Source organism: Macaca mulatta, chromosome 10, assembly GCF_049350105.2.
Source record: "Macaca mulatta isolate MMU2019108-1 chromosome 10, T2T-MMU8v2.0, whole genome shotgun sequence".
Taxonomy (NCBI): domain Eukaryota; kingdom Metazoa; phylum Chordata; class Mammalia; order Primates; family Cercopithecidae; genus Macaca; species Macaca mulatta.
Genome location: NC_133415.1, coordinates 2671126 through 2691395, shown reverse-complemented (window position 1 = coordinate 2691395; position 20270 = coordinate 2671126). Strand labels below are relative to the sequence as shown.

Below are 20270 nucleotides of genomic sequence, written 5' to 3'. Positions count from 1 at the left end.
GATGGCAGGTCATGCATTCTTCGTTCCCTCCCAGCTTCATGGCCCTTCGCGGTGTCACTGGTTTTTGGGAGTCCCCTGTAGCCTGTGCCCACACCTCTTCCTGTTGTTTTACACATACAGCTGTGGGTTCCGGCCCCCAGAGTGAGCCAGCTGCTTTGGAAACCAAGTGAGTTTGGCTGATTCTCTTGAGGCCTGTGGAAGTGACCCCGGCTTCTCTGCCCCATCTAATCATGACCCCTTAGCATTTTGATTTTACAAGTATATTAAAGTCCAGAGTAAGAAATGGCCCTCGCTGCAGGCAGCTGCTGTTTCCGACGTTTCATTCTCCTGGTTTTCACTGGCATCAGGAGAGGACAGACAGCACGTCGTCATGGTGGTTCACAGCGCGGCACATTTCTGACAAGCTCTTCTGTGTCTCAGGGAGGAGAAGCTACCTGAGCAGGGTCTCACAGAGCTCGGGATTAGGGAGCTGAGAACCCAGAGCTGCCCTTCCCATGCCTGTTATGGGTACCAAGGATGTAGCACTCATTACACAGACCCAAACAAGGCCTTTCCTGAAGTTACCGTGTAAACTATGTTAGATGCAAAAGGCACCATGGGAAAAGTGAAACAGGCAAGGAGGGGTGTCAGGGTGGGGTGCTGGGTTTGGGGGTGCTGGGTCGAGGGTTCTGTTTCTAGTGGAAGGCCAGGGAAGGCCACACAGGTTACGGGTGTTCAAACAAAGACCTGGAGGAGGCGAGGAAGAGTCCTGAGTGCAGCTGGGGAAGGAGGCGGCTGCAGCTGCAGAGGCCTCAGCAGGGGGCCTTCTTCATGCTCCAGGCACAGGAGGAGAGGGAAGTGGAGGGATGCGGGGCCCTAGGGAGGGGTGGCAGGAGGTAAGGTCAGAGAGCCATGGGAGTGGAGACTCTGGAGGGTTCAGGCCCTGAGGGACTCTGCTGTTCCTCCAGGAGCAGGGCCACTGCAGGGCCTGAGCAGAGAAGGACATGCTGCCACCCAGAAGATGCGGCTCCCCTGGCTGCTGCGGGGTCATCGGCCGTTGGGGAGGCAAGGGCAGAGGTAGGGAGGCAGGGGGAGCTGGGACCAGCACGGTGGCAGGGGGTGGGGCTAACACGTACGTGTCAAATGTCCTGGAAGCCTATTCCCTGAGACCAGACCTTGCCAGGGACACCAGCCCACCAGGGACGCAAAGCCCATGAAAGACAGATAAAGGGAGCCGCTCCCTGAGCCGGGAAGCTACACACGGGAGATTAATCCATCCATTTCTGCGGTGAGGTACCCACTTCTCACGCGTGGGTAACTGATGTAGAATCATTAAATGGACCATTTGCCTTTATTTTCCTGTAACCTTGGACCTTGCAAAACTCTGAGCAACTTATTTGAAATTTAACCGAACATCAGCAGAGAGTCTGACTCGACAGTTGCCGCTGACCCCGCGAGTCCGGGCTGGCCCATTCAGCCCTTGCTGTCGAGTTCTGCAAGACCCACAGCCAGGACCATTGTACCCACCACCTTCCCTTCTCGCTTCTAAGACAACAGAGGAGATCCCATCCTGCCTGCCTGGCCGGGCTGGCGTGCACAGCGTGGCTGGACTCGTTGCTCATTTCCCTTAAACCCCATGACACCCTTCCAAGCAGGCCCCACTCAGATCCCTGTGTTTGAGAGGAGAAACAGGTTTCAAGAGATGCCCTGATCCTCACGGGGCCCGGCAGCGGCGGGGAGCAGCGGCGGATCTGCCGCCAGGCTGCCCGACTGCAGGGCCTGGGTCTTGACACCCACAGAGCCTTCACATAGCGGGTGCAGCCCGCACCGTCTCCCGAGGGAACAGGGGCTGGCAGCAAAACTCCGCATTGGCCTGAACGACCAAGTAGCCACCAGGACCCGCTGGGATTTGAGAAGCAAAAGAAAGAAGAAAATATGAAAAAATCAACCTTTTTGAGCCAAAGCAGAATCAGTTTACTGAGGGTTAGGCTGAGCTCGAAGGAGATGCAGTGCAGGTTTGCGGGCCGGCCCAGACTCCCGAAACAAAGCACCATAGCCCAGACCAGCAGCAAACACAACAGACGTTGGTTCTTGCAGGCTCTGCAGGCTGGAAGTTCCAGATCAAGGTGTGGCCCGGGCTGGTTCCTCCTCAGGCCTCTCCTCGGGTTTAAGGTGGCGTCTTCTCCCTGAGTCCTCTCTTGGGTGTCACTCTGTGCCTGTCTGCGTCCTCCTGTCTTCTTCTTTTTTTTTTTTTTGAGACGGAGTCTCGCTCTGTAGCCCAGGCTGGAGTGCAGTGGCCGGATCTCAGCTCACTGCAAGCTCCGCCTCCCGGGTTCCCACCATTCTCCTGCCTCAGCCTCCCGAGTAGCTGGGACTACAGGCGCCTGCCACCTCGCCAGGCTAGTTTTTTGTATTTTTTTTAGTAGAGACGGGGTTTCACCGTGTTAGCCAGGATGGTCTCGAGCTCCTGACCTCATGATCCGCCCGTCTCGGCCTCCCAAAGTGCTGGGATTACAGGCTTGAGCCACCGCGCCCGGCCCCCTGTCTTCTACAATGACTCTTTTTCCGGAGTCCTGTTGGATTAGGGCCCGCCCGTATAACTTCCTTTTAACTTCATCATTTCTGTAGAGGCCTTCTCTCCGAATACAGCCTCCTTCTGAGGCATTGGGGGTTAGGGCTTCCACACGTGGACTTTGGGGGTGCAGTCCAGCCCCGACAGTGGGTTTGTGAAAGGAGGGCCACAGTCACCAACACTGCTGCCCTGGAGGTGGCGGGACCCAGGGGCACGGGCTCTCCACTGAGTCCTGAGCGGAAACCGGGTCCCAGCCTTCAGCTGGTTTCGGAAACATGGACCTGGCTGGGACAGCATGGCTTGAGCAGCTTAATTCACTGGATGGCTTCTGTCCTAGGCTGGCTCTGGGTCCCTGAGATGAGAGGGCAGAGTTCTCTCTTAACAGGCTGGCCTCGTGCGGGCAGAAATCACATACACTGGGGGTTGGGACAGAGCAAAACACACAGTTCTGGAACCCAGGGTGGTGGCTCCGCCCTGCGCCACTGCGCTGGGGAAAAGTGCCTGCCTTGGACCCTGTGAAGACAGTGGAGCCCCGTGTACAGGCCTCTGTCCGTTCGCCCTTTGTCGTGGCTTTAATATTTTTCCAAAATGAAAGTGGTTTTGTTTTGATGACAACAGCAATCATAGCAAGCCTGAACCCAGGACTGAACTCACAGCAGGCCCGGCTGAGCCCCGTAATGGAAGAGGCTCATTGAATCCCCCGTGAGGACCCCAGGCCCAGAGTCCCCTGGGAACGGGACAGTGGCTGTGGCTGCCGGGCCAAGCTTTCCAACATGAGACCACGCTGCTGTCTCTCTCCCACTGGCTTACGCCATTCCAAAATAATGTAATTATTTAAACAATACATGTTTGAATGTGTAAGCGTTCTGTAAAGTGCAGAGGGGAAAACTGAGTTAAGCCCGATGCAGCTCCATTGGGAACTGGTCTGACCTTTTCCAGGGAGGAGGGGGCTGTGCTCACGGTGCGGGTGGGACCCCCCGTAACCTGGGGTGCACCCCAGCAGCTCACCCCCATCCTGTGGGACCCACAGCACAGCGGTCTCAGCAACACGTCTCATTACAGCCCCCAGTGGGAGCAAGCCAAAGGCACCTCAGCAGCAAAACGAATCAACGGACTGTGGTAAGTTCAGTGACAGGAATGAAGGAATCCCAGATCTAGGAAAAGCAGGATGAATCCCTAAACCTGCGATGCTGCGTGGAGGAAGGCAGGCAGCAGAAAGGGACGTGAAATATGGCTCCCTTTTTATAAAGTTCACAGAGACTAACCTGTGCGTTGCTTTTCAGGGATGTAGACATGGCAGTGAAACGAAAAAGAAAAACAAGGAATGTATGGCCAGAAAATGACAGAGACTGGTTATCTCTAGAAACAGGAAGGGGCCATGCTTGGGGAGGGGGAGGAGAGATGCATGATGGGGATGGGGGCATCCTCACCCCCAAATCGCACCCTCCTGAAGCCACACAGCAGCCTGAGGATGTCTTCAGGGCTGCTCTGAGCTCTGGGGTCCCCGGGGACTGGGGGTTAGGACCCAGACCCACCTGCTCACTGTGGGCCCCAGGGTTGGGTGAGCCCTGGAACCTCCTGTCTGTGAAGTGGTGCTGCGGTGCTGCGTCACTCATGGGTTTGCTCTGGAGGCTAAAGGGATTCTCCGCGTTCAGGGCTGGGTGCGTAGCAGGACGACTATTACCTGTAATGGCCATCGAGTGTGAGTTGAATTCCGTCCCCCGAAAGATACGTCCACGTCCCGACCCCCAGTACCTGTGAATGGGACCTTCTTTGGAAATAGAGTATTTGCAGATGTGATCAAGTTAACATTGCAATCATTCTGGATTAGGTTGGTTCCTAAATCCAATGGCTGATGTCCTTACACGAAGAGGAAAATTTGGAAAAACAGCCTCGTAGAAGGAGGCTTGACGACGGAGACAGAGATCGGAGTGGCGCAGCCACGCGCCAGGAAAGGCCTGCAGCCACCAGGAGCTGCGAGAGGAAGAAAGATCCTGCCCAGAACCTTCAGCAAGAGGAAGGCCTGCCCATCGCCAGACACAGGATCTCTGGTGTCAGGTCCCCTGGTTTGTGGGAACTTGTTACAGTGATTGTTGGAGATTAATACATTGTCTTTCTGTACTTGCTTCTTATGGGCAAAAACCTTAGTTGGCTTATTTCTGCTGGAAGCTTCAGCATCTAGAATTTTCTAGGCACATAGTAGTCATTCCACTAACACTTGTATGAATGGGGAGTTCTATGCAGAGGGTTCTGGACCCTGCTCTCTTCATGAACCCTGTATTACTAAGCCTTTGTTCCATGTCGATAAATAGCAATGTGCCCTGTTCTTTAGGATATGGCAGAGGAGGAGGCCCTCCAAGAACGGCATGCCCTCCTCTTGCTCACACTGGTGGGCCCCTTTCTTGTTGTGATGACTGATGCCGTGATGAGTACACTAGCGTGTCACCCTTGCCATCTCACTTAATCATTTCTTTATGATAAACGCGTGGCAGCAGCATTATTAGGTGAAGGGATGTAAAAAGTCTCCACATTTTAGCATGTGCTGCAGGTTGCTAAATCCCCCTCCAGGAAAGCGGAAGCTTTTGACAAGCCCACCAGCTGGAGGGGAGAGTGCCCAACTTTTCCCACACTGGTACCCAAACCAGGGATTATCGTTCTTTTTAATCTTTGCCAATTTGCTAAACAGAGAAAGGTATCAACCTCTTTGTTGCTTTAATTTGCATGTCTTTGATTACTATTGAGTTTGAACATCTTTTCATATGTTTATTGACCATTTATGTAAATACAGTCTTAACAGTTATGCAGCCATTTAAAATGCCAGGCACTGAGAACAGAGGGCAGGGGTGGGAGGAAGAGAGGCTCCAGCCCAGGGCTCTGGCCAGGCAGCCCCTGCAGGATGCCTCCAGCCCCTGGGTTCCCCACTTCCTCTGTGCTCTCAGACAGGCCTCCCTCTGGGGTACACAGTCCTCAGGATGCAGGACGGTGGCTTGGCAAGATCTCGGCTCCAGGAAATTTGCATTTCAAAAGGGAACTCTGCTCCAGACCAGAGAATTAAAGACTGCAACCTGAACAGCTCGGCCTTTACAGCCAAGCCAACCATCAACAAATACGGAGGCCAACAGCTTGGTCAACTCTGGAATATGCCTGCACCCACTCTCTTCCACTAGAGGGCACACTTCTGGGGTGGAAGCGCGGAGACTCTGCCCAACCCTGGACTTCCCTCCCGGGCAGGACACATTTCGCACATTTGACAAGGGGATGGACCCATAAGTGAAACCCCCAAGGTGCCTATGGCCTGTCACCTCCTGCCCCACTCTTGGAGGCTGCAGGGCTGCGGGTACTGGCCAGCTCCCGGCCAGCAGGACCGTGCCTTCCAGGTGTCCACCTCTGGACATGCCCCACTGCTCCAGGCCACCTTTTGCCCTCCCCAAAGCTTCCCTCACCCCAAACCATCTCCAAGGTCAACTCCAGAAAAATCTAGCCCATCTGAGTTTAATGTGCTACTGTTTCTTCATTTCTCATTTTACAGGCTAAATCATTCTACTTTATCCGTTTTATTTTCTGATTAGTCACACAGAGCTCATTAAATGGAAGATAGAGCTTTTCATAAAATATGTAGAGGAATCTTGGATTATTAATTTCAAAATTAAAAAAATAATACCGGCAATGAAATGCACTGTCTGTTCATAAAACTCGTCAAGTGTCCAAGGATGGAAGGTTTGCAACAGAGGGGACCCAGAGGACAGGTCTCTCTGGAACTGACGGCGACTGGCCTGCTGAGCCCTTGGGCCGTTCCAGAGCTGGGGCGTGGCTGGCTTGTGGACCTTGCTCTAGATAAGGGAACTTGAAGGCTCCAGGTACAAGTCAGATCCTACTAGCTCCATTGAGATATTTCCAGGGACACCGGTCATGAGCAGCTCACAACACCCTGGTTAAACCAATATCCAGCTTCAGACCAAAGTGCAGGCATAGCGGGTGGTTTTCAAAATTCCCTGTGCTGGAGGATCAACAGGAAGTCTGATAAAACACCAAGCCCAGGGCCCTGACCCCGGTACCTCCCATTCCCTGAGCCTGCAGGGGCCTGGAACTCTGCATCTGCAAGGGGCCTGGAAGTCTGATAAAACACCAAGCCCAGGGCCCTGACTCCAGTACCTCCCATTCCCTGAACCTGCAGGGGCCTGGAACTCTGCATCTGCAAGGGGCCTCCAGGCCGTGACCATGCGGGTGGCCCGTCTGTGGCCTGGATTTTTGGAAAAGATGGGGTGGGGAATGTAAATGATTAATATAATTTTTGATGTTGTGAAAATATCTAGAAAACGCAAATAATCAAGCAGATAACAGCCAGGAAGGGACAGCGGGCCAGGGCCTGTGTCCCAGTCGACCCATGGCACCGTCTCCCTGGCCTCCTTTGGGGCGTGGAGTGGCTCCACCACAGACCACAGATCAGAAAAGAGCCCGGGGCTGTGTGGGATGTCCCAAGGTGCTAACTGTGACTTGCTTAAGAGACAGGATTTCCTGATTTTTGGAACTTTTTATCTTCACACCATGAAGAATTTCAGGGTAGTTCACTCGTGGATCAGGAAACAGGATGTGTGTGCACAAGAGGCAGACAGACAGAGAGAGGGGGGACATGTGGAGTGCACTGGAACCACCAGAACCCCCAGGAAGGCGGCACCAGAGTTATTGGCATTATTTGTGCAACTCTTCTTCATGCTTCAAATTGTTTCAAAGTAAGAATGAGCTGAGCAAATCAACTCGGCAGGGCACGTTTTGTGCTGGGAAGACATGGGACGTGGGGTGGCCACACAGTTTAGCTTCCAGGTCCCTCCCAGTACAGGGCTGATGGTCCCCTTGACCCCCAGAACTCCTCTCCCTCTGACTGGGAACTTCCCCCTGGGTGGTCTGCAGAAGGACCCTTCTCAGCTGACATCTGCAGCCCCCTCCTGCTCTCTGCAGCCTGCTATGGACTGAATTACGTGCCCCAAATTCATAGGTTGAAGCCCTAGCCCCTGGTGTGACTGTATTTGGAGATGGGGCCTGTGAGGAGGTGATTAGGGTTAAATGAGGTTGTAGGAGAGAGGGCCTGATCCCACAGGACTGGCGGCCTCAGAGGGCTCCCTCTCTGCTGCGTGAGGACACCGTGAGAAGGTGGTTGTCTGCCCCCAGGAAGAGCCCTCCCCAGGCACCAGCCCTGCCAACACCTTACTCTCGGACTCCCAGCCTCCAGGGCTGTGTGGACCTCAGGGCTGCTGTGTCGGCCTCGTGGGCTGTGGGTTCCGTTAAAGCTGAATGTGGCCGAGCTAATGGCGATGGTGCCTGTCAGCGCCCCCCGGGATTTAGTCCTGGGTCCCTTTCCCTTCTCACTCTGCTCCCCAATTCTCACCCTGGAGCATGGACAGCAGGAGCATGAAGGGCCTTTGGGGGCTGCAGTGGTTTGAAGGAGTCCCCGCAAAAGCCTGAGTTGGACACCCGACCCCAGTGCGGCCATCCTGTGAGGTGGGGCTTTTGTGACCTAATACATTTCTGTTTATTAAAAATTGGCTGGGCGTGGAGGCTGACACCTGGAATCCCAGCAGTTTGGCCGAGGCGGGTGGATCATCTGAGGTCAGGAGTTTGAGACCAGCCTGGCCAACATGGCGAAACCCCGTCTCTACTAAAAATACAAAAATTAGCCCGGCGTGGTGGTGGACACCTGTAATCTCAGCTACTCCGGAGGCTGAGGCAGGAGAATCGTTTGAACCAGGGAGGCAGAGGGTGTGCCACTGCACTCCAGCCTCAGCAACAGAGAGACTCTGCCTCAAAAAAGAGAAATAAAATTAATAAATAAATAAATAAATAAATAAAAAGTACCCAGTCTGTGGCATTTTGTCGTAGCAGTACAAACGGATGGGCCAGGGATCCCCGAAAGTGTAAACAAAATGGGGGTGTCACGGCGTGGAGCTGACGGCGTTTGCCACATTCTTCAGGCCCCTTCGCCACACACCTGAGGGCCAGCCTCTCAGGGACGTCACTCTCCTGCTGCAAACATCACAGACCCAAGGGAGCCTCAACTCAGTTCCAAGGAATTCCAAACAGCTCCCCGCTTACCCTACCCTCGCCCGGCCATCTGCGATCCCATGTCCCAGGTTGGGTGCTGGAGCCACCGTGAGCCTTTTCGGAGCTTATCGGCACCCAGCGTATGCCCCCCCTGAGATGCTCCTGAGAGACGGGCCTCAGCCCAGCCTTCTTTCCTCTCTCCTGTCTGCTGAGGGATCCCTGCGTCTGGGTCACCATGTGACATCCACTCAGCGTCTGTCCTATCCTCACAGAGCCACCCTCTGGGGGGACACAGTTATAGTGAAGGCTGGTCTGCAGGGAGGGCAGGGCTGCCTAGCAGATGGGGGAGGCCTCTGGAAGGAAGCCCCTCCCAGACGAAGGCTCAAAAACAGCAGCCCACTGGCAAAGAGGGGACAGTGAGCCAGGCGGGGGCTGGGGGTGCAGGAGCCGCCACTTGTGAGGCAGGCTGAGGCCCCAGGGGTCTGGCTGGTTGAGGGCAAGGTCCCAGGAGGGAGGAGGGGCTCGCTGACCACAGGTCCTAAGCCCTGTCCCTGAAGCGGCACCTGCTCCTGCCTCACTACGGACAAGGGATTTGAGTTTCCTCCAAACAGACTCACAGCCTCGGGGCTGGCAAGGTCCTTTCCACCTGTGGTTTTTCTGGCTGCTCACTCAGCAAGGCTCACATGCAAGGGCAGGTGGCCTGGGTAGTCATGGGGTTTCAGTTGTTCTGGGCACCACTGAGTGAGACCAGGGCCCCTGTGGGTTTCCAGCTCCCATGCTCCCCCAGCCCTGGCCCCTTTGGTGTCCACCCTGTGGCGGGCTGTCCCTGAACATGCCCCATCTCCCTTTATCTGACGCTCCTGGAGGGCAGGGCTGAGCCTGCATCCTCTGGGCCCGGGTTCCCAGGTCCGGCTTGGGGTTCTGTGTGTGCCGGAGATTCAGAGGGGCATATATTTATTTGACATGCTGATTTCAACTCCTTTGGATACACACTAAAACTAAGATTGCTGGATCATACAGTAGTTCTATTTTTAGGTTTTTGAGGAAGCCCCATACAGTCGTCCATAATAGCTGTGCTAATTTACATTCCCACCAACTGTGCCCAGTTAGTACAGTTTCGTAAAGGGCCCCCTTTACTGCATTGCCTCACCAACACTTAGCATCCTTCATCCTTTTGATAATAGTGTCATTCTGACAGGTGTGAGTGGATATCTCATTGTGATTGTAAGTTACTTTTCCTTCATGATTAGTGATATTGAGCATTTTTTCATATATGTGTTGGCCATTGGTATGTTGGCTTTTAATAAATATCTATCAGATCCTATGCCAGTTTTTAAAATTGGTTCATTTATTTTCTTGCTTGAGTCCCCTATATATTTTGAGTATTAACCCTGTATTTAGATGTATGGCTTGCAAATATTTTCTCCCTATCCACAGGTTGTCTTTTGACTGTTAATTGTTTCTGTGGTTGTGCAGAAGCCTTATAGTTTGATGTAATCCCATTTGTCTATTTTTTTTTGTTATTTTGTTTTGTTTTGGCAGCATTATTTACAATAGACAAGTTATAGCGTCAACCTAACAGTTTCTCAATGAATGAATGGATTAAAAAACGTTTTTTACATATGTATATATACACACACATATACTACATATATACACATATACACACATTATATATACGCATATATATTATATATACACATATATTATATATACACACATACACATATATACACACATATAACATATATACACACATATATCATACATACACACATATATACACACATATATATTATATATAGACACGCACACATATATATTTTATATATATACACACAGACACATAAAATAGAATACTATTAAGCCTTAAAAGAGAAAAGTGTTCTGTATTTTGTGACAACATGGACTGATCTGGAAGACATTATGCTAAATGAAAAAAGCCAAGCACAGAAGGACAAATACCACATTTTCTCATTTATTATTATTATTATTATTATATTATTTTTGAGACGGAGTCTCGCTGTGTCTCCCAGGCTGGAGTGGCGCAATCTCAGCTCACCGCAAGCTCCGCCTCCCGGGTTCCCGCCGTTCTCCTGCCTCAGCCTCCCAAGTAGCTGGGACTACAGGCACCCGCCACCACACCCGGCTAGTTTTTTGTATTTTTAGTAGAGACGAGGTTTCACCGTGTTAGCCAGGTTGGTCTGGATCTCCTGACCTCGTGATCCGCCCGCTTCAGCCTCGCAAAGTGCTGGGATTACAGGCATGAGCCACCATGCCCGGCCACATTTTCTCACTTATAAGTGGAATGGAAAACAATCCATTCCACTTAAAAGTGCATTAAAAAGTGGCCTTTATAGGCCACTTTACAAAATAAAATAGGCAATAATCACATACATATTTTTGCAAGCATAAACACTCAGTAAACTAAGGACAGCCAGATGGGCATAACAGTCATGAGGAGATGAGCTGGTCAGGCACAGTGGCTCACGCCTGTCATCCCAGCACTTTGGGAGGCTGAGGAGGGTGGATCACAAAGTCAGAAGTTTGAGACCAGCTTGGCCAACATGTCAAAACCCGTCTCTACTAAAAATACATAAATTAGCTGGGTGTGGCGGTGGGTGCCTGTAATCCCAGCTACTCGGGAAGCTGAGGCAGGAGAATCGCTTGAACCCAGGAGGTGGAGGCTGCAGTGAGCTGAGATTGTGCCACTGCACTCCAGCCTGGGTGACAAGAGAAAAACTCCATCTCAAAAGAAAAGAAAAGAAAAACACTGAAAGAAAGAAAAGATGAGCTGTGTCTGTGATGAAACAGGACAGGTGGCTCACACCCGTCGTCCAGCCACTCAGGAAACTGAGGCAGGAGGATCCATTGAGCTATGAGTGCACCACTGCACTCCAGCCTGAGTGACCGAGTGAAACCTCATCTTAAAAAAAAAAAAAAAAAGGAGAGAAAAGAAACTGGTGAAAAAGGGAAATGTATAAACATGTAGCAGAATGGCTGGTGACTGTTAGCACCCAGCTCACTAGCTGCGGTCATCCAGCTCACTAGCTGCGGTCATCTAAGATACTGCAATGAACAACCTAAGTATTTTGAGAAGTTCTGTCAGAAACTGTGATGGGGTCACCATGATGGTTACCAAAGAACCGAGATCCCGGGAAATTTCATTTTTCGTACGTGTAGATGTACAAAAAGGTCATCTCTCCGTTTACTGAGGAAGTTTCAATGTTTGTACATACATGGGCAATACGTATACAAAATGTAATATTGTGATTGTGTGCTCTTGTAGAGTCAAATTTGCAAAAAACAAACAAACAAAAACGAACAAAAAACAAACATAAAACGAATTAGAACTCTAAAGTCTCAGCACAATTTACACCTCCAGTATTGGAAATGATGCAGAAATGATAAAATTCATAGCACAGAAAATTGTACAAAAAAAAAAAAATCTGACCACTTAAAATAGTAAAAACAAGCAAGTTAAAATAAAACTAACAAGAAAATCTGATATATGAAAACATGTATTACAGGGATGGATTACAGGCAATTGCACAAAGGTGGACATAAGAGATGGCCCTTGTTCACAACCATTAACTATATTTTGGAGTCTTGCATCATAATGAAAAGCTGCTTTTTTCTCTCTCTCTCAGGATATGACTCTCTCTGTCAAGAGAATTCACATTCATTTTTTTTTTTTTCCAAGACAGAGTCTCATTCTGTCCCCCAGGCTGGAATGCAGTGACTGGATCTCGTCTCACTGCAACCTCCATCTCTTGGGTTCAAGCAATTCTCCTGCCTCAGCCTCCTGAGTAGCTGGGACTACAGGTGCCACCACCACACCTGACTAATTTTTGTATTTTTAGTAGAGACGGGGTTTCCCCATATTTGGCCAGGCTGGTCTTGAACTCCTGAGCTCAAGCGATCCACCTGCCTTGGCCTCCCGCAGTGTTGAGATCACAGGTATGAGCCACCGTGCCCGGCCTACGTTAATTTTCTAAATGGTGTCTCTGCTCCTCTTTTGAAATTGTTCTGTGACCTGATAAACAATGACATGAGTGTTCCCTACTAAATTTTCCCAACTTTCGTTGAGGGATTTTGATCTTTTGGGATTTCAACATTCAGGATTTTGGAGTTTGGGATTGCATCTTTTGGGATTATGATCCAAATCTCTTATAACAAATATGCAGTGTCATATGCCCCCCATGACAGCATCACGCAGAAGAGTTTCACTGCTCTGAGAGTCCTTGTCTCATCGTCCAGCCCTCCTCCCTCCCCTCCAATCTCTGGTGACCGATGGTCTTTTTACTATCTCTCTAGTTTTGCCTTTTCTCACATACTTGAAAATATTGGTATCACAGAGTGTGAGCAGCCTTTTTTGGACTGACTTTTTTCACATGAAAAATATGCACTCAAGGTGCAAGCATTGGTGATTTCCTTCCTCTCTCTGCATAGCTTGGTAGCTCATCTCTGTCTCCAATTATGTTCCATTGTATAACAGCACTGCCATTTGTTTATCTAGTTACCTTTTGAATGACATTTTGGTTGCTTTCAGTTTTTGGAGATTACGGATGAGACGGCTATAAATATTTGCATGTAGGTTTTTGTGTAGACATAAGTATTCAAATCAGTTGGATAAATATGTAGGAGTGTGATTGGTGGATCATATGGTGAGGCTATATTTAACTTCCTAAGAAACTGTCAGGCTCGCTTCTTGAATGGCCGTGCCATTTTGCGTGTGCTCCAGCAACGGACCAGAGGTCGCCGGGCTCTGCCTTCTTGCCTGCGTTGGCTGTTGTCAGAGTTTCAGCTGTTCACCATTCTAACAGGTGTGCAGTGGGATCACATTGCTGTTTAAATTGGCAATATCTTAATGATGAATGATCTTGAGGATTCCTCTGTGTGCTTATTTGCCCTCTGTATATATTCTTCCATGAGACCTCTCTTCAGTTCTTTGGCCTACTTTTTAACTGGGTTGTTCCCTTGTTGCTGAGTTTCAAGAATTCTTCATGTATTTTGGTACGAGCTCTTTACCAGAGACGTGTTTTGCAGATGTTTCCTCCCAGCGTGTGGCTTGTCTTCGGCATCCTCACAGCTCGGTTCTCAGAGCAGAGGTTTCATCTGAATAAAGTCTGAGGCTTGTTTGCCTTCAAGGTCTGTGTTTTCAGTGTTGTGTTTAAAAACTCATCACCAAGCACAAAGCCATCTTGATTTCCTCCTGTTTCTTTCTAGAAGCTTTGCGATGTTTTTCATTTTACCTGTAGGTCAGATTTTTGAGAGGTATCGTAAGCAAGAGGTGGACCCTGTGAAGAGTGGAGTGAGGTAGGTTTGAGGAGCTTTTGGGGCCTCTGTTTATTTTGTGTGAAAATATTTAACCCAAGAGTAACACAGTCAATGGAATGACCCATTCCTAGGCCTCGATAATAGGTCCTGGCCGGATGAATTTTGGGGAGGAAACACAGCCATGGAACGGTCAAATGGGAGTGACCATTTCCAGCCGCCCATGGCTGCTCTCCCTCCTTCCCAGATGGCACTTCCCATGTAGGTCAGCACTGTCCTGATCTCAAACGCCTCGTTTAGTTCTGCCTCCTCCTAAACGTTGTTTACGTGCAATTATAAAGCAGCTTCTCTTTCATGTCTGGCTCCTTCTGTTCAATCCTGTGTGAAGTTCATCCGCGTGTGTGCAGCTCTAGTCCTGTTCCTCACAAGGTCACATTTCATGGCATACTGAAGTTTTCATTCATTCTGTTGAGATTGTGTCGATATCAGTGCTGCTATGCATGGTCCTGGATGAATTCTTTTGTCAACACTTCCCGCATTTCTTTTGCATCTGTTTCTAGGAGTTGAATTGCCGGGCCGCATGCTCTGCACAAAACTTAGGTGGACAGGGCATTTCCTAGGGCTGTAGTAATGAATCACCTGATGGGTTAAAACAACAGACATCGATTCTCTCAGTTTTGGAAGGCCAGGTGTCCAGCAGGGCCAAGCACCCTCTGAAGCCTCTGGGGTGGGAGCACTCCTTGCCTCTTCCAACTTCTGGAAGCCTCCAACATTCCTTGGCTGGTGGGAGCATCGCTTTGCCTCTTCCTCTGGTCATCTCCCCTCTGTGTATTCTGTGTCTTCACACAGTGCCCTCCATGTGTGTCTGCGTCTGTGTCTCCGAGTGTCCCCTCCCATTCTTATAATGCTGTCGTACTCGATTTGAGCCTCCAGTGATCCTGTACACACCCAGTGCCCGTGTAAATAGAATCATTTAACATTTTCATTATTTATCATTGTTTTTTTGCTGGTAGATAGTAATAGTATTCATATTGAACATAGATTTACTTAATAGTTCCTCTAGTTTATCTACAGATTATTTTTCATATTCCACATATATAATAATGTTTATAGTGCAAAACTAAAATGTTACTTATTCTCTCTAATCATATATGTAAAATATACATGTATACCCACACATGGGGGACAGCCTGCCCTGGCTGGGGAGCTCCAGGGCAACATTGAACAGCATGCAGAGAGGGGGTGGCCTTGTCTCTCTGAAGAGACATATTGATGTATTTCTCTTCAAATGTATTCTTTCCTCTAGTTTTTTATTTGTCCATTCTCATATTTTTTTTCTCATGTTTGGCTTCTTTTTGATTAATTAATAATTGTATTTCCTATTTCTCTCCCCTCAGTCTCAATTTTACATCTTTAAGTATTCTTTCAGTTACCCCAGAGATTAAAAGATTACCTTTGCTACATTTTGTGTCTACATTTATTTCTTTTACCACTTACCAAGTTAGTACAAGGATTTTAAAACACTTCCTCGATATTTACTCTCTTCTTTCACCCTTTCTGATAGTCCTGTTAAATTTACCAAAAATTTAACCCAGCTACACATTACTATTATTTTGGGGAAAAAAATGATGTTTATTTAGATAGACTCATATATTCTCACTTCTCTGTGCAGCGTTCCTCCCGTATCATCATGTGTCTAGCAACACCTGGACACCTTCTTATAGGACGCCTCTGCTTGCAATGAATCCATCTTCTCAGTTTTTCTTTATAAAAAAATTTTTTTTTCACTTTATTACAGATATTTTACTATGGAGTTCCAAGTTGGCAATTATTTTTCTCTCAGCATTCTAAAGACACCATTCTACTGCCTTACATCTTTTTATCTTGGTTTTTTGTTTCCTTTTAAAGAATATAGTGTGTGTGTGTGTGTGTGTGTGTGTGTGTGTATGTGTATGTGGTGTGTGCTTTTTACATTTCTACCTGCTTTTAGAATTTTTTTGCTTTGTCTTTTCAGTCCTTGTGGGTGCCTTTTCACATCTGTTTTGCTTGGAATCTGCAGAGATTTTTGAATCTATAACTTGATTCCAAAGTTTCCACACTTCTAATAAAATGAACTGGCCTTTATTTTTTTCCAAGACTGCTTCTTTGCCACTGTCATTCTCTGCCCTCATATGGGTGCATTTACACATATGTAGATTTTTCACCATCACCCCACATATCTCTTCCATTCTTTTCTGCCTTTCTATCCTTTTACCTGCCCATGCGTTAATCTTGATACATTCTACTGCCTTATGTCCCATTTCAATAATTCTCTCTTCTGCTCTACGTGATCTGCTGCTAAACCCATAGAGTGAATTTTTAATTTTAATTATTTTACTTCAACATTTTGGAGTTTCCGTTGGATAATTTTGGTTCATTTCCAGTTCTCTCATAAAGTTTTCATTTTCGGCGATTTTCTGGTCTGTATTATTTGTAGTTATTTTATCTGAGATACCGAATGACTCCAAACTCTGAACCGCTCCTACATCCATTTTTGTTTTGCTCTTAGTTTCTGCTCACTTGGTTCAGTCTCCAAGAATGCCCGGTAATTATTTTGTTGAGCGTCGAACATGTTGCATGAGGGACTACAGAGGCTTCCCTGAGACCCTCTTCCTGGGAAAGGATGGAATCCACGTCTACGCAGCACGGGAGTCAGTTAGGAGCAGACGCCTTGGCGGCAACTGCAGGACTGACCCATTTCTTCCCTATGCCCAGTCTTGGGGCTCAGCCTCACCAGAGCTCTGCTAGCAGCCTGGCTTGTTTGCGGGGCCCCCTCTGTAAGGTGCAGGAACTCTAGTCTTCTTTTCCTTAGCCTTGCAGGTCAGCTGAAACCGCTGCTCAACTTCCCGCCTCCTTCACTGTTGACTCTGTTTGCTTTCTTAGCCTTGAATCCAGGTGCATCTGAGTTCGAGATCAGGACCCTTGAGGGGATGCTGTGTGTGGAATGCCAGGCCTACTTCCTCCAGTTCTCACTTCGCTGGGATTTTTATTTTATTTGTATTTATTTATTTTTCAACATTTAGATTCAGGGGCTACATGTGCAAGTTTATTATCTGGGTATATTGTGTGATGCTGAGGTTAGGGATGAATGATCTGTCACACAATTACTGAGCACAGTATGCAACAGTTAGCTTTTCAACCCCTGCCCCTTCCTCCTCCTACCAAAAAGCAACATGCACCTGCACCTGCATGTTCACTGCAGCACTATTCGCTGAGATTTTTAAACCCCCAACCCTGGCATCCTGATAGCCCTGAGTGCCAACTTTCTCTTCCCAGCCCAGGGAGACTCTGGCAAGGCCCTGGGCTTCACTCTGTCATCGTTCTGCCCTTGTGGGTGGGACGGAGGCTGCCCAAGGAGAAAAAGCAGTGGCCAGTTGCAGGGGGAGGGGGGCTGCCCCCACAAGCTGTGCCCATTTCTGGGGAGGCTCTGGGGAGGCTGTTAACTTCTCAGATCCTGGCTGCCTGGGCTGCTCTCCGATGTCTTCAAGCAGGGTTTGTTTTCCTGTTGAAATTTCATCACGCTATGGCAGTTGTTCTTGGCAGGAGGGTGAGTCTGACATAAGCTGCCTCAACATAGACACAGACGTGTGAGCTCGGGTTTCTGAATTGTGTGTCTCTTGTTCATGGTGTCCCCAGTTCCTAGAACAGTGCCTGCAAATAGCAGGAATTCTGCAAATACGTCTTTAGGAACAAGTCTCTGGATGGAAGAATTTGAGGCCAAGTGATACCACGACCAGGCCGGGAGCTGAAACGCCGGAAGAGGATGCCTGCTTTGTGAGCATACGCTGATTTTTTTTTCCTCCCACCTGTGGGGTATGAGCGACGATGAGACACCAGGTGGAGATGCCCAGCAAGTAATTAAAAACTTTTCTCAGGAGCTCGGGAGGGAGCTCTGGGCTGTCCTTAGTTGAGTAGGGGTTGGAAAAGCCTGTGCCAGAAATATGCCCCTAATTATGTGGAATCCAGAGTCCCTCTGTCCCGGTGTGCCTGGCCAATGGAGTGTGAACGTCCATCTGCCTTCTCTTAATGCCTGGAGAGGGCCATGCCAGAGACACAGGGTGGACGTTGCGTGGGAGTGACTCAAGCTGATTCATCCTGCTGGGGAGGGAGCTGGAGTGGAGCCTCCTGGGAGATCTGGACCCTGAAACTAAGGCCATGTGAATTCACTCACTGCACTGAGGGCTAAGCGGAGGCCACCATCTTTTCAGCAAAATGACACTGTAGGGCTATTGCCTTGTTCATTTGTTGCAAAGTCTCCCCCAGAAACTTATCCTCACGGAAACATATTTGGATAGAGAAACGCGTTCCCCAGAATGATGCAACCGCACCTGAGAGAGCCTCAACAGGGGACAAGCCTGCGGCAGACAGGGTGAAGCTCCCCCATCCCACCGGGGCCTTCTCTTCTCCTGGTTGTAACTGTCAGGAGCCACCTGGATCTCTGAATGGTGCCTCACAGCCCCACGGCCTCAGAATCACCTGGGCTCTTACAAAGAAATACAAATAACCTGGTCTGCATTCCAGGCGCAGGGGATCAGGGCCTCGGAGTTGGAGCAGGGACGGGAGTGGCCTGGGCATCTATAGGATGAGAGCTTTGTAGGAGACAGGTGTGCTTGGGTCAATTGGCTGATGGAGTTTGCATGCCTCGGGAATTATACATTACATCAAGGTATCTTATTTATCTATTTTTATTATCTATTTTATTTATCTATTTACCTATTTAATTATCTATTTTAATTGTTGCTCTTTCCCTCCCTCCCTTTTCCTTTCCTTTTCCTTGCTTACTTTCCTGGAGTCTCGCTCTGTCACCCAGGCTGGAGTTCTGTGGCACGACCTTGGCTTACAGCAAACTCCTCCTTGCAGGTTCAAGCGATTCTCCTGCTTCAGCCCCCCGAGTAGCTGGGACTACAGGCGCCGCCACCACGCCTGGCTAATTTTTGTATTTTTAGTAGAGACGGGGTTGTGCCATGTTGGCCATGCTGGTCTTGAACCCCTGACCTCAGGTGATCCATCCGTCTCAGCCTCCCAAAGTGCTGGGATGACAGCCTCCCAAAATGCTGGGTGGCATGAGCCACTGCACCTGGCCTAATGGTTGCTCTTTCTTTCATGTTGGCCTGGGTTCCGGAGCCCTGGCACTGTGGAGCTGCTGGCTCCAGGACACTCCGAACAGTGAGCCAAGAGGCTGCCTAGCAGGCACGGGCGGTTGTGTGTTCTGGACTCACCTACGTGGTGTGCTGAGGCCTCGCAGTAGGAATTCGGAGAGCTTCATGGGGAACGGATGCTTCGCACTTCCAGTGGGTGGGTTCGTTCAAGGACAGCACTCTCACACAGCCACGTGCTCCTCCCAGGGTGAGACACACGTGGGCACTTCTCTGTTATCTGGAGAGAAATTTGGTCCATCAGTGTCTATTAAAAAAATACCACAAGCTGGACAGTTTCAACAACAGGAATTGATTATCTTGCAGTTCCAGGCTCTGAGATCAAAGGTGTTGGCAGGGCTGGGTCCTCCTGCAGCGGTGATGGGGAGATCTGTCCCTGGCCTCTCTTTAGATTTTGGGGTTTGCTGGTGATCTCTGAGGCTTCTTGCCTATAGAAGCCTCACCCCCATCTCGGTCTCCGTCTTCGCGTGGCCTTTCCCGTATGTGTATGTCTGTCTGTGCCCGAAAGTGCCCTTTGGGTGAGGACACCACTCACTGAATCAGCGCCCACCCTCCTCTGGGATCTTAACCAGTTACGTGTGCAGCTGCTCTGCTTCCAAATAAAGATCACATTCTTACCTCGTGGGCGCCTTTTCACATTTGTTCTGCTTGGAGTCTGCAGAGATTCTTGAATCTATAACTGATTCCAAAGTTTGCACACTTCCAAAAACATTAAGTGGCCTTTATTTTTGTTTCAATATTGCTTCTGTGCCACTGTCGTGGTTCCGGATGTGGTCCCTATTCTGAGGTTCTAGGAGCTGGGAGTTCAACGTGATTTTTGGGAGAGGATGCAGCTCAACCCACCACATTTGGAATCAGAGCAAGACCCCCAGCAGGAGTCACCTAGTCCCAGGAGGCACGAGAGGGACCCTCTTTGCTTCTGTGGGGCCCCGGGGATGAAGAGGAGGCCCCAAAGGCTGCGCGACCTGGAGTACCTAACTCTGGGGGTTCATCCTGTGGGAGGCGGGTCTGACGTCGCACGAGCTGCTTAACGCTGGGGTTCATCCCGTGGGGGGCGGGTCTGACGTCATGCAAGGGAGGACCGTGCATTCTCCAGGCAGGGTCTCGAGTCCATCTGTGCGGGGTCTGCCTGGGCTCTGGGGGAGAGGACCGGGGGAATTAGGGAGCCAACAACAGGATCTCTGGCAGGGCCTGATGGAGATGCATGGAGC

The 20270-nt window shown here is 49.5% G+C and overlaps 1 protein-coding gene across 3 annotated transcripts in view; it reads left to right on the top strand.

Moving 5' to 3' along the window:
* Positions 1-20270, top strand: part of TAFA5 (TAFA chemokine like family member 5) — a 311243-nt gene that overhangs the window by 281089 nt on the left and 9884 nt on the right. The window contains exon 4 of one of the 3 annotated variants that reach the window (XM_028827577.2): positions 4383-6218. The exons of the other annotated variants lie outside the window; for them this stretch is intronic. Coding sequence (XP_028683410.1) covers positions 4383-4394 — 12 coding nt within the window. The 3' untranslated portion in view covers positions 4395-6218. Of the gene's footprint in view, positions 1-4382; positions 6219-20270 lie in introns of those variants that run through there. 3 annotated transcript variants of the gene reach the window in all.